The sequence below is a fragment of a genome (genome assembly GCF_019968985.1).
Source record: "MAG: Porospora cf. gigantea B chromosome Unknown PgB_NODE_22_length_68024_cov_120.959, whole genome shotgun sequence".
In the NCBI taxonomy this organism is placed as follows: domain Eukaryota; phylum Apicomplexa; class Conoidasida; order Eugregarinorida; family Porosporidae; genus Porospora; species Porospora cf. gigantea B.
In genome coordinates, this window is record NW_027178813.1 from 50,369 (window position 1) to 68,024 (window position 17,656).

The 17,656-nt window shown below is 51.7% G+C and overlaps 15 protein-coding genes across 23 annotated transcripts; 7 read left to right on the plus strand and 8 right to left on the minus strand.

Annotated features, from left to right (window-relative positions):
* Positions 1-5: 5 nt before the first annotated feature.
* On the minus strand, positions 6-2,830 carry KVP17_000641 (uncharacterized protein; the record flags this gene model as incomplete). 2 transcript variants are annotated; one of them, XM_068515344.1, is made up of 3 exons in its annotated part: positions 6-106; positions 135-936; positions 977-2,830. In XM_068515344.1, 3 exons carry the CDS (start codon positions 2,828-2,830, stop codon positions 6-8), a joined length of 2,757 nt encoding a protein of 918 aa, XP_068376725.1. The 2 variants fall into 2 exon arrangements, with proteins under 2 accessions (XP_068376725.1, XP_068376726.1); XM_068515345.1 differs by having other exon boundaries at positions 19-936.
* A 113-nt stretch (positions 2,831-2,943) lies between these two features.
* Positions 2,944-3,633, plus strand: KVP17_000652 (uncharacterized protein; the record flags this gene model as incomplete). 2 transcript variants are annotated; one of them, XM_068515359.1, is made up of 2 exons in its annotated part: positions 2,944-3,033; positions 3,064-3,633. In XM_068515359.1, 2 exons carry the CDS (start codon positions 2,944-2,946, stop codon positions 3,631-3,633), a joined length of 660 nt encoding a protein of 219 aa, XP_068376739.1. The 2 variants fall into 2 exon arrangements, with proteins under 2 accessions (XP_068376739.1, XP_068376740.1); XM_068515360.1 differs by lacking the exon at positions 2,944-3,033 and having other exon boundaries at positions 3,193-3,633.
* Positions 3,634-3,651: 18 nt separating this feature from the next.
* On the plus strand, positions 3,652-4,483 carry KVP17_000640 (uncharacterized protein; the record flags this gene model as incomplete). 3 transcript variants are annotated; one of them, XM_068515342.1, is made up of 2 exons in its annotated part: positions 3,853-3,950; positions 3,979-4,483. In XM_068515342.1, 2 exons carry the CDS (start codon positions 3,853-3,855, stop codon positions 4,481-4,483), a joined length of 603 nt encoding a protein of 200 aa, XP_068376723.1. The 3 variants fall into 3 exon arrangements, with proteins under 3 accessions (XP_068376722.1, XP_068376723.1, XP_068376724.1); XM_068515341.1 differs by lacking the exon at positions 3,979-4,483 and having other exon boundaries at positions 3,652-3,954; XM_068515343.1 differs by lacking the exon at positions 3,853-3,950 and having other exon boundaries at positions 4,058-4,483.
* Positions 4,484-4,667: 184 nt separating this feature from the next.
* On the minus strand, positions 4,668-5,672 carry KVP17_000662 (uncharacterized protein; the record flags this gene model as incomplete). Its single annotated transcript, XM_068515374.1, has 1 exon — positions 4,668-5,672. One exon carries the CDS (start codon positions 5,670-5,672, stop codon positions 4,668-4,670), a length of 1,005 nt encoding a protein of 334 aa, XP_068376753.1.
* A 141-nt stretch (positions 5,673-5,813) lies between these two features.
* Positions 5,814-6,971, plus strand: KVP17_000658 (uncharacterized protein; the record flags this gene model as incomplete). The annotated part of the gene is made up of 1 exon (XM_068515368.1): positions 5,814-6,971. One exon carries the CDS (start codon positions 5,814-5,816, stop codon positions 6,969-6,971), a length of 1,158 nt encoding a protein of 385 aa, XP_068376748.1.
* A 515-nt stretch (positions 6,972-7,486) lies between these two features.
* On the minus strand, positions 7,487-8,077 carry KVP17_000648 (uncharacterized protein; the record flags this gene model as incomplete). Of its 2 annotated transcripts, none has more annotated exons than XM_068515354.1 (1): positions 7,487-8,077. In XM_068515354.1, one exon carries the CDS (start codon positions 8,075-8,077, stop codon positions 7,487-7,489), a length of 591 nt encoding a protein of 196 aa, XP_068376735.1. The 2 variants fall into 2 exon arrangements, with proteins under 2 accessions (XP_068376735.1, XP_068376734.1); XM_068515353.1 differs by having other exon boundaries at positions 7,487-8,071.
* A 147-nt stretch (positions 8,078-8,224) lies between these two features.
* On the plus strand, positions 8,225-8,794 carry KVP17_000637 (uncharacterized protein; the record flags this gene model as incomplete). Of its 3 annotated transcripts, XM_068515333.1 has the most annotated exons (2): positions 8,225-8,479; positions 8,507-8,794. In XM_068515333.1, 2 exons carry the CDS (start codon positions 8,225-8,227, stop codon positions 8,792-8,794), a joined length of 543 nt encoding a protein of 180 aa, XP_068376716.1. The 3 variants fall into 3 exon arrangements, with proteins under 3 accessions (XP_068376716.1, XP_068376717.1, XP_068376718.1); XM_068515334.1 differs by lacking the exon at positions 8,507-8,794 and having other exon boundaries at positions 8,225-8,488; XM_068515335.1 differs by lacking the exon at positions 8,225-8,479 and having other exon boundaries at positions 8,567-8,794.
* An 88-nt stretch (positions 8,795-8,882) lies between these two features.
* On the minus strand, positions 8,883-9,206 carry KVP17_000651 (uncharacterized protein; the record flags this gene model as incomplete). Its single annotated transcript, XM_068515358.1, has 1 exon — positions 8,883-9,206. The coding sequence occupies one exon, from the start codon at positions 9,204-9,206 to the stop codon at positions 8,883-8,885; it is 324 nt and encodes a 107-aa protein (XP_068376738.1).
* A 105-nt stretch (positions 9,207-9,311) lies between these two features.
* On the minus strand, positions 9,312-9,860 carry KVP17_000626 (uncharacterized protein; the record flags this gene model as incomplete). Its single annotated transcript, XM_068515308.1, has 1 exon — positions 9,312-9,860. One exon carries the CDS (start codon positions 9,858-9,860, stop codon positions 9,312-9,314), a length of 549 nt encoding a protein of 182 aa, XP_068376693.1.
* Positions 9,861-10,061: 201 nt separating this feature from the next.
* On the minus strand, positions 10,062-12,185 carry KVP17_000643 (uncharacterized protein; the record flags this gene model as incomplete). Its single annotated transcript, XM_068515348.1, has 1 exon — positions 10,062-12,185. One exon carries the CDS (start codon positions 12,183-12,185, stop codon positions 10,062-10,064), a length of 2,124 nt encoding a protein of 707 aa, XP_068376729.1.
* A 301-nt stretch (positions 12,186-12,486) lies between these two features.
* KVP17_000646 (uncharacterized protein) lies at positions 12,487-13,272 on the plus strand (the record flags this gene model as incomplete). Its single annotated transcript, XM_068515351.1, has 1 exon — positions 12,487-13,272. One exon carries the CDS (start codon positions 12,487-12,489, stop codon positions 13,270-13,272), a length of 786 nt encoding a protein of 261 aa, XP_068376732.1.
* Positions 13,273-13,303: 31 nt separating this feature from the next.
* Positions 13,304-15,208, minus strand: KVP17_000663 (uncharacterized protein; the record flags this gene model as incomplete). The annotated part of the gene is made up of 1 exon (XM_068515375.1): positions 13,304-15,208. The coding sequence occupies one exon, from the start codon at positions 15,206-15,208 to the stop codon at positions 13,304-13,306; it is 1,905 nt and encodes a 634-aa protein (XP_068376754.1).
* Positions 15,209-15,265: 57 nt separating this feature from the next.
* On the plus strand, positions 15,266-15,855 carry KVP17_000630 (uncharacterized protein; the record flags this gene model as incomplete). 2 transcript variants are annotated; one of them, XM_068515319.1, is made up of 3 exons in its annotated part: positions 15,266-15,361; positions 15,390-15,467; positions 15,496-15,855. In XM_068515319.1, the coding sequence occupies 3 exons, from the start codon at positions 15,266-15,268 to the stop codon at positions 15,853-15,855; spliced, it is 534 nt and encodes a 177-aa protein (XP_068376702.1). The 2 variants fall into 2 exon arrangements, with proteins under 2 accessions (XP_068376702.1, XP_068376701.1); XM_068515318.1 differs by lacking the exons at positions 15,266-15,361; positions 15,390-15,467 and having other exon boundaries at positions 15,643-15,855.
* Positions 15,856-16,236, minus strand: KVP17_000636 (uncharacterized protein; the record flags this gene model as incomplete). The annotated part of the gene is made up of 1 exon (XM_068515332.1): positions 15,856-16,236. The coding sequence occupies one exon, from the start codon at positions 16,234-16,236 to the stop codon at positions 15,856-15,858; it is 381 nt and encodes a 126-aa protein (XP_068376715.1).
* Positions 16,237-16,628: 392 nt separating this feature from the next.
* KVP17_000625 (uncharacterized protein) lies at positions 16,629-17,531 on the plus strand (the record flags this gene model as incomplete). Its single annotated transcript, XM_068515307.1, has 1 exon — positions 16,629-17,531. The coding sequence occupies one exon, from the start codon at positions 16,629-16,631 to the stop codon at positions 17,529-17,531; it is 903 nt and encodes a 300-aa protein (XP_068376692.1).
* Positions 17,532-17,656: the final 125 nt, after the last annotated feature.

The following is a 17,656-nucleotide window of genomic DNA, read 5'->3' on the forward strand; positions in this document are numbered from 1 at the left end:
GGCCGTCAGTCGTGCAACTCAACCTTGAAAGTACTTCGGACGTCGTTCAACAGCTGAGACCCGCATGAATCCAACGCCTGCTTCGTGTCGATGTGCTTGAAGAGCCCTGCATAAGTTGCTGACTGTTCCCTTACATGACATGAACTCTCGCAACTTAGCCTCAATCTCAGGAGAGGTCACTGCTGCGGTCGCTCCTGGAGGAGGCGGCCGTGCCATCAGCACGCTCGTATTGATGCTGATAATGTGTGTGAGGTTCTCAGTCAGCAAAGTTGGGTGGGTATGAGCCATTAGGCAAAGGCCCCATGCAGCGTGCGCCTTCTCAGAGTCAGTTCGCGATCGATCTACAACGGCCGCGACGAACTTGAAATTAGTCGTAACGACTGCCAGCGTCCTTTCAGGGAAAATTGCTCCGATCGAAGCAATGGACTGAGCGCAGGTACAGGCAGCACTTTCCGATACTGGATACCCTGGAAGCACCTTATTAAGCATGTTAGACACTGCGAGTTCCACAAAAGGCTCGAGTACCGTAGGCTCGCAAAACTGTGCGATTGAAGCCAAGCACCAAGCTGAATTGTGGATCGCAGCGCCAGTTCCCACGCTGGCTCGCTCACACACCACTGGAACAGTGGTGGCGGCGATTGGCGTGAAAAGCTGTGGGCAAACACGGACGATGTCCCCGATGAGACCGCACAGGGCTTGCTGCAGGCTATACATGCTGCGCATGGGAGCTTCGGTGGCGATCTTCTGAATGCAACCCTGAATTCCGTCGGCCAAGGAGGCGAGCACTGCTGGCGCCTGCTCCCCTAGCGTGCCGACGAGCGCCCCCATCAGATCTACAAACACGTCCAACACGTCAGCCCGAGGGTCAACGGAGGAATTCGGGTCCCGGGCTGCTTCTAGAATTTGGACGGCCATCATAGTCATCTCCGCCGTTCTCTGCAGAGGGGTGTCACGAGTGAGTTTGTAGTTTTCTTACGGGGAGTATTCTGATCGCCACTTCTCGGAAATGGCCACGGAACCGGACCGCTGTTGAAACTAGAAGCTCTACCATGGCGATGAGCTCGTACGTGTCATAGTCCATTCCGAGGAAGTCTGCCACCACCACTTGCATCAAGTCTAAGAACTCGGAGCGACCAACCAAATGTGAAGGGCCGAGAACATCGAATAATGTACTCATAGCGTCAAGCAGAATTGCCTTGTTCTTCTTCTGGTAGATACCGTAGCACTCTCTGTATCGGCAGCAGATATCAGGGACATGAGGGACAAGCTGAACAGTGGCGTCCTCCTCAAAGAAAGCAAACGCGGATATTGCTGCTTCCTGGACCTGTTTATTGGTGTCGCAGCACATGTTGAGAAAGAGACGCGTCATTTCCATGATGATGTTGGGGTCACGCTGCTCAGTTACCCACTCCTTGAAGCGACTCAGTGTCCAGACGGAAATTGAGCGGAGCAGAGGATGGGGAGACTTCGAAGCGTCGTAAATCTGGGCCAACAGACCTGGAATTCCTGGTGCCTGCGACTCCAAACTGCGTTGGGCAGCCGGCATCATCGCGCCCAACGCGAGAAACCCGCTCTCCCGGGCTTCCCAATCCTCCGAAGCCACCAATTTCAAAACGTACTCGAACGAGGCCGTCAGCAGCCCCTCTGTGTGCATTGTAGCCAGCCGGTCAAAGGCCAGCGCCGCGTACTTGCGGGCAGTCCATTGGGAGCCCCAGCAAGATACAGCAGGCTCGTTGTCGTCGGAGTCAGAGAAGTCGTCTTCTCCCCGACGGAAAGCGTGGCCTGTTTCGTGGAGCTGGTCTGGCACGTGTCGATTGTCGTTTTGGAGCGCGTTCTCGTTCATGGAGAGGTAATCTGCTGGACTGTACTTCATGTTCCTGAGGAGAATCTCACAGAGGATGGGCATCAGCTGCAGTATAATCTGGTAGCTACCGTGAAGGGTTATAGCGGCCGGCCAGAATTCAAGCGCAACGAGCCGGACATCATAAGTGGGATGCGCACTGGCTTGCAGAAAATACTGAAAGATCTTATCATCACCAACGATATCCTTAGGTCTGTACTCTAGCACTCCTAGGAACCCCCTCAGAATCAGAACCATCAACTCAGGATCGTTTAGAGCAGCACAAGTCCTCAAAGCTGCCACGTAGGGAGTGAAGTACGCCTCAAACGGCTCCTGTGTCGCAAACATCGATCTGGATGAAAATAAGTTAACGACATCCAGCGCTCGCCTCCGGACGACTATATGAGTCTGCTCCGACCCCAGTAATGTCAGGGATGACTGCAGAAGCCCATCAGCAGCCTGGTGCCGGACTTCATTATTGAGGAATGGCGTGGCGGAAACCTCGAACATGTCCTCAAAGACCTTGTAGAGGGCGTCGAGACCGTGCTGGGCCACCTCTACCTGGGCGTCGCTTGTCATCCTTAACAGAGTGTGTAGAATAGGAGGCTTGATATCATCGATCTTGGAGAGAATCGAGGAGATGACAGTTCCTGCAGTTTCGCGGACCTCTTTGTTATCCTGTGGATCCCTGACGACATTGACGGCTTGTTCAGCCAAGTAGTTGGCGAGGTCGTTCGTGATCGGTGCCATGTCCTTTTCGTCGGCTCGAGTGAAGCGGTTCTTTAGAACGAGTCCAGCGAACTGCCTTACGTGTGGTGAGAGGTCCTTCGAATTGAACAGGACATGCCCCAGATACGCTAGCCCATCTGGTTGTTGGTAAAGTTGGTTCACATTCTTCACCAAATTCTGCTGGATGGCTGAATCTGGGTTGTCAGCAGCCTGTAGCAGAGTGATCAGTTGGGTAAGGGTGGCTTCGTTTGGACTGAACATCAAATGGGGATTTTGTCATTCACTTTTTATAAACACAAAGGTTGAGGTAGGGAGCAAACAGCAGTCCATTATGCTCCTCCATTCTCTCCACCTCGAAATTTAATCTGCGAATAATGAAGTCTGTACTCGACGATGTGGAGCTTGGGGCAAATCTGACCTCCTTGACTAGAGAGGAACTGGAGGAGGTCGCTCGTAAGCGTTCGGTGGGGTGGAACGTGTGATCATCCACGCAGCTGTTTGCAATTTCGTTATTGAACCGCTATACTCACTGGGCCAACTTGACTTCTGGCAAAGAAGGCGCTCGTGAAACTCTCGTTGCAGACGAGGAGACGGATCTCACCATTGAGAGCGAACTGCAACGGATGACATTGAATCAGTACGTTAATTCCACAGCAGAAGATCTCATCCTGGACCCTCTCGTAAACGCCGAGATCTTGGAGCTCCGAAAAGAACTTGTTGCAAAAGAACTCGAGTGTCAAAAGCTCAAAGACGACCTGAACACGGCGACCTTTACGGCAGACAGCGTTATAGGGCGCCGACTCATTCAGAAGTGCAAGCACCTTCAAAAGGAGAACCATGACTTAGGTCGTGTGGTGGCGGAGTCCCACATCATACCAGCACACCTGGGTTGCGTCACGCTGGAGAAGAAGGTGAAGTTCCTGACTGAGCAACTAGTAATGATTCAAGAGTTGAACAACGACCTCGACGAGGAGAACGAAAAGTTGACTAACGAGCTGAGGCAACTGAAGCTCAAGATGAAAGATGACGCTAGAGATGACTACAAAAAGAGGAGAGAGTCGTAGCCGGTGAAGTGAATACAAATGCTGACTTTTGTTGGACTTGGTTTGTGTGATGAACAGGACATCACACTAAAGGGGCTGTCTGCTGTGAAAGCCGCCTCTCACGTCTTTCTTGAGGCTTACACGTCTATTCTCCTCGTGGAAAAAGGCAACCTCGAGCGTCTGTACGGGAAAGAAGTTCAGATCATGGACCGCGATGCCGTCGAGCAACACTGCGACCGGATGCTAGAACTGGCCAAGACAGAAAACGTAGCCTTCCTCGTGGTGGGAGACGCCTTCTGCGCCACAACACATTCCGACCTCTACAAGCGAGCTACAGAGTGAGTGGAACGGTATCGTCTTATGCAGCCTAGACGTCGAGGTGAGAGTCGTTCACAACGCTAGCATTATGAATGCCTGTGGACAATGTGGGCTCAGCCTCTACCGTATGGGAGAGACCATTTCGCTGGTCTTCTTCGAGAAAGACTGGAAACCTGACTCCTTCTACGACAAAGTGAAGGCCAACATGGCTGCGGGGCTCCACACCTTATGTCTTCTCGACATCAAAGTGAAGGAGCGGTCTCTGGAGAACCTCATGCGGGGAAGGGATGTCTTTGAGCCTCCACGGTACATGAGCGTCACCGAAGCGCTGGAGCAGATGCTTGAAGTCGAAGCTACTCGACAGGAAGGCGTTTTTTCCTGTAAGACGCAAGTGTTCGGACTGGCTAGAATTGGTCACGACGATGCGAAGATTAGGGCAGGTAGTATTGGAGAGCTTCTCGAGGTTGACTTCGGAAAACCGTTGCACACCATTGTGGTGTGTGCTCCTGAGCTAAAGAACATGGAATCGGATATGTTCCAATTCTGGTCGTAATTTGAAGTCGTCTCTTTTTTGTAGAACTGAAACTAGATTTGCGGAGTGTTCAATCTCGATTGAAAGCCCACATTCAAAAAAATTCGACGCCAACAAAAACGAACGTAAATACACTGTACAAGGAATTCCTTCTCCTTGTGATACTTCAACGAGATTCATTTCTCTCATCGCCAGCATCGGGTGATTAGACGTACTCAAATGATACGAGAGATACCGCCATTATAATCATTCCCAGAAGGAATGAGTGCGAGGCAACCTCGTTGCACGGGTCGTATCGGAAGGCAGATACGAAAAGCTCTTTAAGGGCAATGTTGGTCATTATTCCGCAGATGATGGCAAAGATGATGCCAAAGGCCAGAGGATCTACTTCCTGTCCACCAAGAATGAGATGCATGATCAGAGCACCAACTGGCTCAGCCAGTCCAGAGATGCAGGAGAGAGCAATCGCTTTCCAACGACTGCCTGTCCCGAAATAGACTGGAACCGCCACAGAAAATCCCTCAGGAATGTTGTGAGTGCCGATTGCTATGGCCATGCCAAATCCAAAAGACGGATCACTAAGAGCGCTTGTGTAGGTAGCGATGCCTTCGGGGAAGTTGTGCACGCCTAGAGCCAAGGCTGTAAAAAGACCCATCCTCAAGAAACGAGACTGGTCTTGGTTGAAACGCTCGGCGGCTAGTTTGATCTCGCGTATCTGGTTCTCTGATTTCTCGTGCTGGAACCAGCGGCGCCAGAAGGATCTCGGCTGACCGTGGTTGCTTTCGACATCGGAGGCGTCGGAGTGGCAGCTTTGGTTATCACTGCTTGCAATAGAACTTGTATCTTCGGCATGAGGAAAATCGGCCGTGCCAACCATTCCACAGCTATCAAGAGCCTTATGGATGCATACATCCAGGAAGGAGGCGAATACCCAGCCAAAGAAAAACAAGACCGTGGTAATCAGGTAGGCGTTAGGGGTATTCTTTGGATTCCCTGGGTAACGGGATTCCAAACCCGATTCTGTCTCCGCAAATCCTTCCTGCCAAATTTCAACAAGCGAAACATACGTCATCACCCCAGCCGACAGACCCATACAGAAAGCAAAGGGCTTAGGCTTGTATGAGCGTACGCAGAAGACCGAAAGTGCTCCGAAACATGTGCACAGACCCGCAGCCAAAGCCAGTAGAAGTCCAAGAGTGCCGCTGTCCATATGAGAATGATGAATTCGTCATTAAATATCAATCTGATGTGGGGTCTTTATGTATTACACTGAGCCTTTGGAACAAGCAGTCAGTGAACACTGACCCTCAACCTCTGTGTAGCCTGCTTAAAAGGTACGTCTCATTTCGCAATGCACCTGCACCTCTGGCTACTTCCAGTCTCCGCGTTGGCGGGACTACACTACAGAGACAACGCGTTCGCTGTCACTGTTGATGATGGGCCTTTCGGTCGCAGGCGCAGGAAAAGCCTTCCCGCTGATTCGAAGCCAGCATACTTGATAAAGATTCCGAAGGACACGAAATACGGATCCCGCGATATTTACAGCGCTAACGGCTATCAGCAAACTCTCCGAGCAGTTCTAAACGTGGCCAGTCACGGGTTCAAGGCCAGCGTTTCCTCTCCTGATCAGTCGGTTTGGACGCCTGATGACCTCGTCCCCGACGCGGATGTTAAGCAACCTCATGTAGCGGAGGTGAAGTTCACCTATCACAATGAACGTCCGACGGCGATAGCGCAGCTCCGAACCCGTAAACACCTTCAACGCGTTGCCAAAAGCGAAGTCCTCATTGGAACCCTGCACGCAGCCCTTGGCTACGCCCTGGTGGCAGAGATTCACCGTCGAACCACCAACGCAGACAATGAATATGTCCGGTTCATGCTGGGGACCGACGGCCCCTCGAAGCCGAAAGCGCTGATAAACCCTACATTGGCGCTATTTGGATTCGCCAGGAACGGCAAACACGAGATTCGTTTCACAGGGAATCAAATCTTGAATGAGGTTCTGGCGATGAAGTTTAACCAACCAACCGGTGGGCCAATGGCAGTGGCTGAGGTGGAGCGTGTGACAGTATTGAACGGCGTGGGCGACCGCGGCTTGAAACGTATTGCGGCGGCTTTAAAAAGGTCAGGCTGTCTCGCTGATGACCGTGAGGGGTACTGGTCGTCGCTGCCGGGTCTTCTCGCACAGACGTTGGCGCACGACGTGTTGCAGTGCCTTGAGCATAAAGCTTCCGCGTCCACATATGTGGGCGAATCACAGAAGGATTACTACGACAGTTCCTGGGCTGACACCGTGTACCAAGGATCCTCGCCTGCCTATTCCAACCCCCACTACCCTCCTCTCGTCTACCCACACCCTAAATACGGCACCACAACCACCAAACCAGTGTACCCCAAGCCGCCAGAATATCACTACGTCCAAAGACCAGCGAAGACCACTCATGAGATGGCAGTCGGACCCGATCACCAACAAACTGACAACGTAACCGGGAAGACGTTGTATGTATGACAGTGGTGAACGTTTAACGTTGCTCAGATGCCGGAAACTTTTCCCAACCCGCTTTCGGCATCGAACCAGCGTGCTTGATCTCGAAGCCGCGTTACTCGCCACTCTGTGATTCACACTCAGTTTCCGGGCGGGTCTTATCGCTTCGAACGCTCTTTAAAGTAGAACTCACGATGGGTGGTAAGGGCTCTTTGAGCTTCACGGACTTTCGTTTAGGGGTCCGTTGAGCCGGTCTTGCTGAGTCTTCTCGTATTTTCGCCACCGGTAAGATTGACGTGTCACCTCTCCGAGATTTTTCTAACAGGCCCGCATTTACTTCTTGCTGCAGTGCCGCCACTCGACATTGCAGAGACGCAACTACTTCGCGCAGATTGTTTATCGTCCTCTCGTCTGCACGTCGACGCCTCTCATTCGATCGGTGGTCGCTTTCCAAGCGGGAAGCCAGGACGTTGCTCTTCTTTATGGCGGCCCACCAAGCTGCTTGCATCTCTGCGAACGTAACCGCTTGACATGGGTTCTTAAGGTCCCACGGGTCGTTTCGAGTCGTGGACAGCGAAAGGGGAAAGCTCAGTTCCAATGTCATCGGCGCCCCAGTATAGTTTCCAAGGGACCGGAACTGAATATTCCCTCTGTGCGCTCCTCACAATCAGTCTGAACGAGACTTCAAGGTTGCCGTCGAATGGAGAAGGCATGTAGGTTTGGCCTGCCAGTCGACTTGAGCGTGAGTAATCCAAATGCCCTGGCATCTCAAGGAACTCAGCCCAAGGCGTCTGCTGGCTTTGTTGGTTGTCGTTGGCAGGAATCTTGTTGACATTAACAGTGCACTCTTCAACATCCAAGAGAGGTCTGTGGCCGGAGCTTTCTAGGCACGATTGGAGAATACTCAGGAGGCCGTCAGCATTCAAGTCAAATCCTTGCTCGTTTGCCTTCTGTTCCACTTGGGACTTATCTATTCGCGCTAGCCAGTGTGCCTTTGAGGGTGTTTCTCCCACTTGATGTTCAGACTCAAGAACATGGATCGTAAAGCCTTTGGAGATTCCCCTGGTGGTGGCGGTCCATCTCTCCAGTTTGACTGAGTATTTTTCTGGCCTGGCTGCCATCATCCACATAGAAATGAGTAATATAACTTACCACCGACTTAACATCTAAGAGCACTCAACTAAACACGAATCAAATATGTTAAATAACGACACTAATGGATCACCACAGGAATGCACAAATAAAACTGACCACTCACCATTCACACAAAACCCAAAATGAGCTTGAAGGAGCGAATAGAGGCCGATACAGCCATTGCGGTCGCCAACGCTCTGAAATTTGAGCGTCACCGTCAACAAACGCTTGAAACGGTGAAGGAGTTCTTTTTGGAGAGGCCATACCTATTCGGATCATGTCACCTGTCGCAGTACTTGCCGGAAGAATTACAGGTCCTAAATCCGCTGCCCGCTCGTTGGGAGAAGGAGCTGGCGAATTTCGATGAGGACGTCGACATTCTTCTGGTATCTTTGCAGGTACGTTGAGGGGAGTTCACATCGTAGAAACGAGCAGGACTCTGGAGAGACTTTCTCCTCCGCGAACCAAACCATCCGTTGGCAGACATGGCACTTGAGGTGCAAAGCCTGATCCGCCGCAAGGCCGTCCTCCAACGCCAGGTTGTCGCCCAAACGACCGAACTCGAGTGCCTCCGCAGAAAAGACCACTTCGACACGCAAATGACATGTCAGATCATCCCCAAGATTCAAGGTTTGCTCAGCATCTATTTCAAGGTTCGTTTGCCGACGGCAGTTTCTCTTCCAGACTTCTACAAGCAGGTGACAGATATTTGAGATCGTCGTCGTCATCAAAGGGCGCCCCTTGAAGCTCGGAGTAGAATGAGACCTCTCCCAGAGGCGCGTACAACGTAATGCCGAGAGGCTACGTGAGAAAGTGATGATGTCCTACCGTAAATTCTAGGTGTACAGTCCTGTTGGACAAAATCGCACGGATCGTTTGCTCAATTACGGCGCAGCGAGTAGGAACATCAGATCTCTCAGTGAGTTCAAGGTTGTGAACAGCCCAGCGGTCATTCTTAGGTTCCAATTGGGCCGTAATGACGTTTACACACCTAAAGTAAAAATTCGTGTACCTGTCACGGCGTTGAAGGAAGAGTGAGGCCAAGAAGACCTCCTTGGAGGCAATTACGGTCTTGAAGCCGCCGAAGCGGCCCTCATCGAAGCCCTGAAGTACCTCGGCCGCCATTTGCTTGATTATCAGACATCAAAACGCACTGAAGCCGGAGCGACTTCCTTTTCAGCGTTAATACAGCTATTCAGCACACAAACGATATCATTGATGCATCCAAATCTACTGCTCGAACAATTGTGAGAGCTCCTTGACGGTTTTTTCATGTATCGCGCTATCGCGGATACGCTGGTCCCTTTCAAGTGGTCGTGCCGAGACTGGTTGAACCCTCCTCACATGGGAGACTGTATTCTGGGCTGGTTGTACCACCCTGTGGGCCGGTACGACAAGTACCACCTCGTGAGGGCCGTGGTCAACGTTAACTAGGCTAGCTTGTCCCATCTGCACTTCGAATACATTGGCTTCCTTGTGATTCTCAGGGTCCTCCTCCAGTTGAACCTCCTCATTATTCGGCTCATCAACATCTCTGCAGAGCTCTCCAGGTTCAGCCTCCTCATAATCCGGCTCCTCAATACCCGTGCAGAACCTTCCAGGACAACTGTCAGTCCTGAAAAAGGGATTCACTCGGTTACCCTTAAAAATGTAGTCGTCGTCGTATTCTTCGGCTTGCACCTGTTCGCCTGTCTCATTGGTGCTCGATGCAATCGAAAGGGCCGAAGCAAGGGCCAGAGGCAAAGGGAAGTCTTCAGATCGTCCAAACGAAAGTCTCATGAGATAATTTGGAAAAACGATCTTTTTAGAAAAAGTTAATATGATTTGTTCTTATTCTGGGCTTGAGCCCTGTGAAAAACGCTTCTGCGAGTTTTCTAATAGTGAGGATGTTTCAACATGCTCGGACCATCCATCCTTGGAAGGTATTATGTACATCTTACCACAAAAAAGTGACTCGCTCTTAAATGACATTTCGTCTCCTCAGACATGTCGAGCTACCTCGAAGGAATCCCACACAGCAGCCATGACGCTGGCGACCTTCTTGGAGTCTCCGATAGTGTAAAATTCGGCATCCTCTGGCATCTCAATTGCCTTGTTGGGACGGTATCCGATGGCGCAGATGACCGAACACTCAGAGATGCGCTTTTTGCTGCATATTTCGCCTTCAATTTCGTCCTCGCACTTCAGCATCGAGACAGAGTCGCCGGTAACAGTTAGCACCTTGTGGCCCTCCATCAACTCGACTCCGTGATGATCCAGAAGGTCCTTCATCATGCTGTAGTTGGCGAACGGCAGAACGCCATGTTCGCCGCCCAGAACTTCGTCAGTCATCTCCACGACAGTGATCTCACTGACATCATCTCGGTCACGGGCCAAAAACAACGCTGTTTCGCAGCCAACTAGACCTCCGCCTATAACCACAACTCGCGATCGCAGCTCCGGCTTCCCGGTCAGGACTTCGTCCGCCAAGAGAACACCTGGCTGTCGGAAGGGTTCTGGGAAGATAGGTGAGCCCCCTATAGCGTTGACCACCACGTCGGCTTTCATAGAACTCTTTACGTCGTCGTAGTCGGTGTTCAACATGATCCGAACACCGTTCTCAGTCAATTCCGTGGTAAACCAATCAACCATGGCAAGATCGTCGTGTTTGAACGACGGCTGGCCAGCAACTCTGAGATTGCCTCCCAGTTGGCCTGACTTCTCAACCAGAGTAACATCGTGGCCTCTAGTCGAGGCAACCCGAGCAAACTCCATTCCCGCAGGCCCACCTCCAGCAACCAGAATCTTCTTCTTCTCCAACGCCGGAATAAGCCGAGAGGACTCCTCTCGACCACACGCAGCGTTCAGAGCACAAGAAAGCGGACGCATCTTTGAAAGGCGACCAAGACAACCGTCGTGGCAAGACACACATGGTCTCACCCGATGATAAAGACCTCGTCGTATTTTGTTAACAATGTCAGGATCCGCCAAACACGGCCGGCCTAGAGCGACGAAATCAGTTTCGCCGGTCTTCAGCGCCTCCTCAGTAAGTCGTGGATCTTCCATGCGTCCTGCTGTGATGATTGGCACCGTGATGCCGTTGCTCTTCAAAAACGACGAGAACGGAAGGTACATGCCAGGCGCGAAGTAACTTGGAGGGTGGTTCCAATACCACGAATCGTAGGTTCCCGCATCGACATTCAACGCATCATATCCTGCGGCGATCAGCAGATTCGCCGCCTCGAGCCCTTCGTCCCAATCACGCCCGGCCTCCTCAAACTTCTCTCCCGGCAGAGCTCCCTGCCTCAGGCCCTTCAAACAGCTCTTCACGGAGTATCTCAGGGACACAGGGAAATCTCTGCCACAAGCGTTCTTCACAGCCTTTACGATCTCAGTCGCAAACCGTAGCCTATTCTCCAGCGATCCACCGTACTCATCAGTCCTCTTATTGTAGAAGGCTATAGCGAACTGGTCAAGGAGATAACCCTCATGAACCGCGTGGATCTCTACGCCATCGTAGCCTGCCTTTTGACAGATAGCGGCACAGTGAGCAAAGGACTTGATGTAGTGCAACACCTCCTCCTTTGTCATCGCGCGGTGGATAAGCTTTGCATCGAACCGGTTCTCCTGTTCTGAAGGTGCGACGTGTGTTTTGACAAACGGAGGCATTGCTGAGCGTCCAAGTCCAGCAGTCAGCTGAGCGAAGATCTTAGCTCCGTACGAGTGAACTCGTTCGCACATTTCTCCCGCTGTTAGAAGGTATTTAGGAGGGCACTTGTTGGGTTGCGGAACAGCGGGTTCGATTAGAACCTCCACCTCATTTTGCACCGTCTGGATTCCAGTCATGATAAGGCCCATTCCTCCCTTCGCTCGCTCCACGTAGTAGTCGATGCCCCGCTGGTTGAAGCAACCATCCATGTCGCAGAATCCGACAGGACCCATTGGAGCCATAACATACCTGTTGGGAATCTCGACCTTTCCAATGTTGAAGGGGGTGAAGGCCTGCATTGTGCGGCCGTTCAGTTCAGGACACTTCCGGTCATGGGATATCTGATTCCACGTCTCGCCAATGTGTACGGCTTCGCCAGAAAGGAACCTGTTCACCACATCTGTGTGCTTAGTCATTTTGTAATATCTTCAATTACTATTGACCTCATTCTGACAAACATGTGTTGGGAAGACGAACATGCACTGTTCTCGGAGTCAATATGAACGTCCTGTTGGTGAGGCCATCAAGGCCAAGTACAGCACCGTCATCATCCATCTGGGCCAAGCCTTCCTACAACACGCACGTACACCTTGCAGTGTTTGTTAGTCTAGTCTCCGAGCGGAATTAGATGCCGAGGATGTGACAGCGTGGCAGCTGTATTAACAAAATACCTTTTCCGCCTCAGTTAAACCTTTTCCGCCTCAGTTAAACCTTTTCATGTTTTTGGCGTTTATGATTTTGATGAAATTCGAATCGCTTCTTCTGTTTGTTGGCGTTTATGCAAGCACCGTCCCTTCCACCGCAGGCGTCGGCGTGACGCCTTCCGACCTGAGCATTTTAGGTGTTGGCGGCGCGAACTACGGCCAAGAGGCCTTTAAACGCCTAGCTGGAGTCCTTCAGGACTTGCTGCCTGAATTGGACCTCATCCAAGATCCTGCGGATGTCCCCGGATACCCATCAGAGTTGACCAAGGAGACCCAACTGTACCTAGCGAATCCCACACCATTTTTGGTGCGGTCGCTAAGTGCATTCAGGCTTGTAAGAGCATGCTTTCACAACTTGACGGTTCCTATCGAAGTAAAGAACCTTCTTGACGCTGTCGCCGACGTCGACGCCTCCATTATCTCCATTTCGGATGCGAAACTGTCCAACCATCCGCTTCCCCAAGACCAGATTCAGTTTCTGCATACATATACGCGTTTCGCCTCATGGTTCTTTGCTGGACTACGCGAAATACGAGTCGGCGGTGCTCCCTCGGAAGTCGCGCTGTTTCAGCAGTTCTGGAACCACGCAAGTCTACTTATGAGTGACGGAGCGACGCTTGGTCCTGAGAGACTCTCCGGCCGCGCAGGGAAGCTGCTAGCGGACGCCCCCAAAGTTTTGAAACAGATATCGTCCCCTGAAAGCACCAAAGTAACCTCCAGCGTGATCACCATTGTGCTGCTGAGCGCCTTCGGTTTATTTGTGTTTGTGCTACTCATGTGTGTTTGCTGGCGACATTGAATCAGATATATATCACTTCACCGAAATTGGATTACCCTGCCAGTCTATCCTGCGACGAGGATGTTCTCACATGCTCCGAGAGGGGTATATCCCAGTAGGACTCGGCTGAGGCACTGCTCGTGGACGAAGACAGCTGAAAGTGTTGTTTCTCGTGCGAGGGCATGCCATGGATCGCGATGGCTGAGGTCTCCAGGTCTGCCGCGGTAACCAATGAATACCTTCGACTTGTGGTCTTCGGAGGGTCCTTCGGCCTGAGCCCACATATCGCTACAGAGCTTCGGCGTTTGGTAGAGGTTCGGTGTATCAACCTTGGCGAAGTACTTTGAGACCGCAGCACACCGTTCAGTGGGGTCAGTCCGTCTGTTTCGGAGCAGCACTCTTCAACATCTAGAAAGCTCACGTTTGAGTGATTCAACGCCACAGTGAGGTAGCTGACAGAGGATTTTCGAATGCGGTTGTAGGAGATATCCAGAGCTACTATCGGCGAATTGCAGCGGACGCCAGGAATCTGCGATGTTTGAGCCTGTATGCCAGTGCCTGACACGAAAAATAGCGGGCTGGTCTGCTCCGAAGGACTAAGCAGCCGAGTCATCCTCGCAAGAGTTTCCTTGGCATGACGGTACTTGCGCTGGGTGTTGGGTGACGGCATAAACGCCCTGTAGAACTCCGATGCCTCAGGAAGGGTTGGCTGGTGATAAAAGTGCTGACCTCTGGTGGGGGAATGAGTCTGCTTTGTGATATTGTCGGCGATGGTGGAGACTGCCTCATCAGACAGGTCGCAATCGGACAACCGCAACCCTTTCCACGGTCCACTCATTGCGTCTGTAAGGACGCTAGGCTCCAGCATGTTGCCTGAGAGATCCAGAATCGTGAGAGACGAGTATACAGTACCAAGTCTAATAAGGTCAGGTTGGACGAGATAGTTGTAAGAGACATCAAGCAACTGTAAATCGCAGTCCTCGCCGGAGCCCTCAATAAATTGACTGAGGAGCCCGTCTGTGATACTGGAGCCTGCAAGATGGAGGGCTCTTAACCCTTTCAGCGCTCCAGGTGACTGTAGGATGCCCCCCACAAACGAGTCGTCGTTAAAGAACTCCGCCTGCGTCACAGTACTATTGGACAGGGGTGTCCGACTTGAACTGCCTTCGGCCATCCACTCACGAGGTCGAGGGACGTTACCTGTCCGTTCAGAGAGGCAAGTATTTCTGGGGGACAACGTTAGCTTCCCTGTTCCGCCAACATTGGGGTCCAGCAGTCGTGGACTCAGACAGCAGTAGGATAAGTCCAATGACGCCAACGATTCTGAATGCTGCAACAGGTTTCGAACAGCATCGCCTATCGAGGCGTAGTTCTCGCAAAGTAAGAAAGGGTTATCACTCAAATCAAGTGATGCCAGATAAGGAGCCGCCCTCAATAACCCAAGCAGCGCCGCGGCATCAGCGCCGACATTCGACAAGGCCACTCCCGCTTTACACTGTCGGGCTCGCAGGGCTTCAGCAACCGCCAAGCACCCCTCTGGCATGAGATTGTTCTCTGACAGAGAGATGAAGTAGACGGTGGAATCTGGCAGCGAGGTGGACCGCCCTTGTTTCGGCGACCGTAAGCAAGGGAAGAAGGACTTAGCAATGATGTCCGCCCCCGAGTGCGACAGCTGGTTGTCACTGAGGTTTAGTGCCTCCAACCGCTGCATGTGGATCAGACAAGCCGATAGAACCTCCGAAGCCCGGTCGTCAATGTGGTTGTTGCTCAAATTCAAACTCCGCAGCCCTCCGAGACGGAAGAGCAAGGGTACGACGAGAGCTATCGTTTCAAGGTTTAACCCTGAGCTTGACATGTCTACCGCCTCAGTGTAATCTTCCTTTGAGCGATGTGACAAGAGGTCCTCGGCGGCCTCTATCGACAGGAGTTCATTGTAGGAGAATAACCGCTCCACCATAATCGAATCTACTCACCACCTAACAAGCCCTTAAATACTCAAAATTCAAGTCGGGTGATGGGCAATAGTCAAGGACAGCTCACCCCTGAGGAGCAACGAGAGCTCGTTTCGGCTGCAAATTTCAGCGAGAACGACGTGAAGAGGCTTTACAAGGTGAGACCGCGAGGGGAAAACGAGCCAGCGCTTCCGAAATTTGGATACGAACAAAAATGGCCACCTCGATCCTCATGAGCTTTTTGATGTCCCAGAAATCGCAGACGTGAGAACTTCTCGGTCTCAGCACTCAGAACCCTTTAGTAAAAAGGGTAATCGGAATATTTGACACGGATAACGACGGCAAGGTTTCCTTCATCGAGTTCTTAGTGGGCTTGTCTAAGCTTGCGAGTGGCACCGAGGAGCTCTTCAAGATCCAGTTCGCATTCGACATATATGACATGAACCGTGACGGCTTTATCTCGAACGGGGAGCTGTTCAAGGTGATGAAGATGATGATCGGCAACAACCTTTCTGACAAGCAATTACAGCAGCTTGTCGACCGAACTATGATAGAAGCGGACACCAACTACGATGGCCGAATATCATTCATGGAGTTTCAGGAGATGTGCTCTCACATGGATATTGCAGACAAGCTCAAGATACAACTGTAGTCACCCGAATCTCAGCTTGCGAGCTTCTATCTTAGCTTTCGACGTTAAGGAATCTTCTTTAGTGATCGCTTTTGACACGAACCTCTCTTTGCGAGCTTTGAGCCTGTCTGAGTCCACGGCAGATTTCACCACGTTGAACCTTTGAGTGCGATGTCTTTTTTTGTCGGTCTCGGATTCGGTGCCGAATCTGGCGCTTCGGCGTTGCTTCTTCGTGGCCTCAGGTTGAGGGGTAACTACTCCGAACTTTTCAGCTCGCAGCTGCCTCTTCTCTTCATCGGTTATCGGTACGGCAGGTTTGGGTTGTTCAGGTTGTGCAGGTTGTGCGGGCTGCTCGGTATGGTCGTGCACCTCCTCGACCTCGACGGGTGTTGTCGTCTCCATAAATCACGATTAACACCGGCAAATAGTGACTTCTGTTCTTGACTGACAAGTCACAAACGGCCGATTGTTGAAGCATACAGCGCATCAATCATGAGAGCCTAGTTGCATCTGCCAAACTTCTGAAACTACTATCGACGAACTGAGTTGATGGTCAATGTGCCAGCAGCGCCGTAGGAGAGAGTCCGCAGAGAAGATGTTGGACACGGCATCGAGGGGCGATGTAGCATCAAGATTAGGTTGGGGAGAGCGCCCCAGATTCCCAAGTGTCTGCAAGAAGCGGAATGTGGTCGCTCTGCTGAATCTCAGACTGAGACGCCTGTCAACGTAGATATCGAGGAAGACATTACAGCACTTCAGGACGACCGCAGTGATGGTGTAATTACAAATTAGCAATGTCGTCTGTGGCAGATTTAGAGGCCAATGAAACTCTCAACGATCGTCGAGTGCGTTTGGAAGGCCACAACATGCAGGATGAGGACACAAAGTCATCGGCGTGCGAACGTTTTCTGATTTGTATGGCCGTGTTGGTTAGTGTTATACTCTTTCCGCTGACCATTTGGATTTCGTTCGTACAGGTTCAGCAGTACCACAGAGGTCTCAAGTTTCGTTGCGGTCGAAAGAAAGGTCAGCTGGAGCCCGGCATCAACATGAGAATTCCATTCGTTGACGATATCATCAGGGTCGATATTCGAACTACAACCTATGATATTCCAGCCCAGCAGATTCTGACGGGCGACCAGGTGACCGTTCGAGTCGACGGCGTGCTCTTTTACCGCGTGAACAACCCTATGAATGCCATAGTGAAGGCGGAAAATTATCGGTATGCAACAGAGCTGGCTGCGGCAACATCTCTCCGTACGGCGTTGTCGAAGCGAACCCTGAGCGAAATTCTCCACGACAGAGATGTGATAGCGGCAGAGATGCTGCAGATTGTCGATCAAGCGACTGATCAGTGGGGCGTTCAAGTGCTGCAAATGGAGATACGTGATGTTACGCTGCCTGATGATCTCCAGAGAGCCATGGCTGCTGAAGCAGAAGCGGGCAGAGAAGCTGCTGCGAAGAAGATTTCCGCTACAGGCGAGTATGAGGCTTCCAAAATGTTGGGGAAGGCCGCGTCTGAGTTAAGCGCGTCTCCAGGAGCTATGACCCTAAGGTATTTAAGCACTCTGACCACCATCGCTGCTGAACAGAATAGCACTATTGTATTTCCGCTGCCGGGAGTCGGCGGAGACCCCTACGAGAGTCCAGCAGGTCGCTTGGCGCTAGCAGCTGCCGGGTTAGAGAAAGCGCGGTGATTTTGATTCAGTTTATGCTGCAGTGTCGTGTGAGTGTTGGGAAATTTATGTGATTGACAAGGTGACTGACTCGGAATCGAACCGAGGACCATCTGATATCTGTGATTCTCTCTACAGTCAGACGC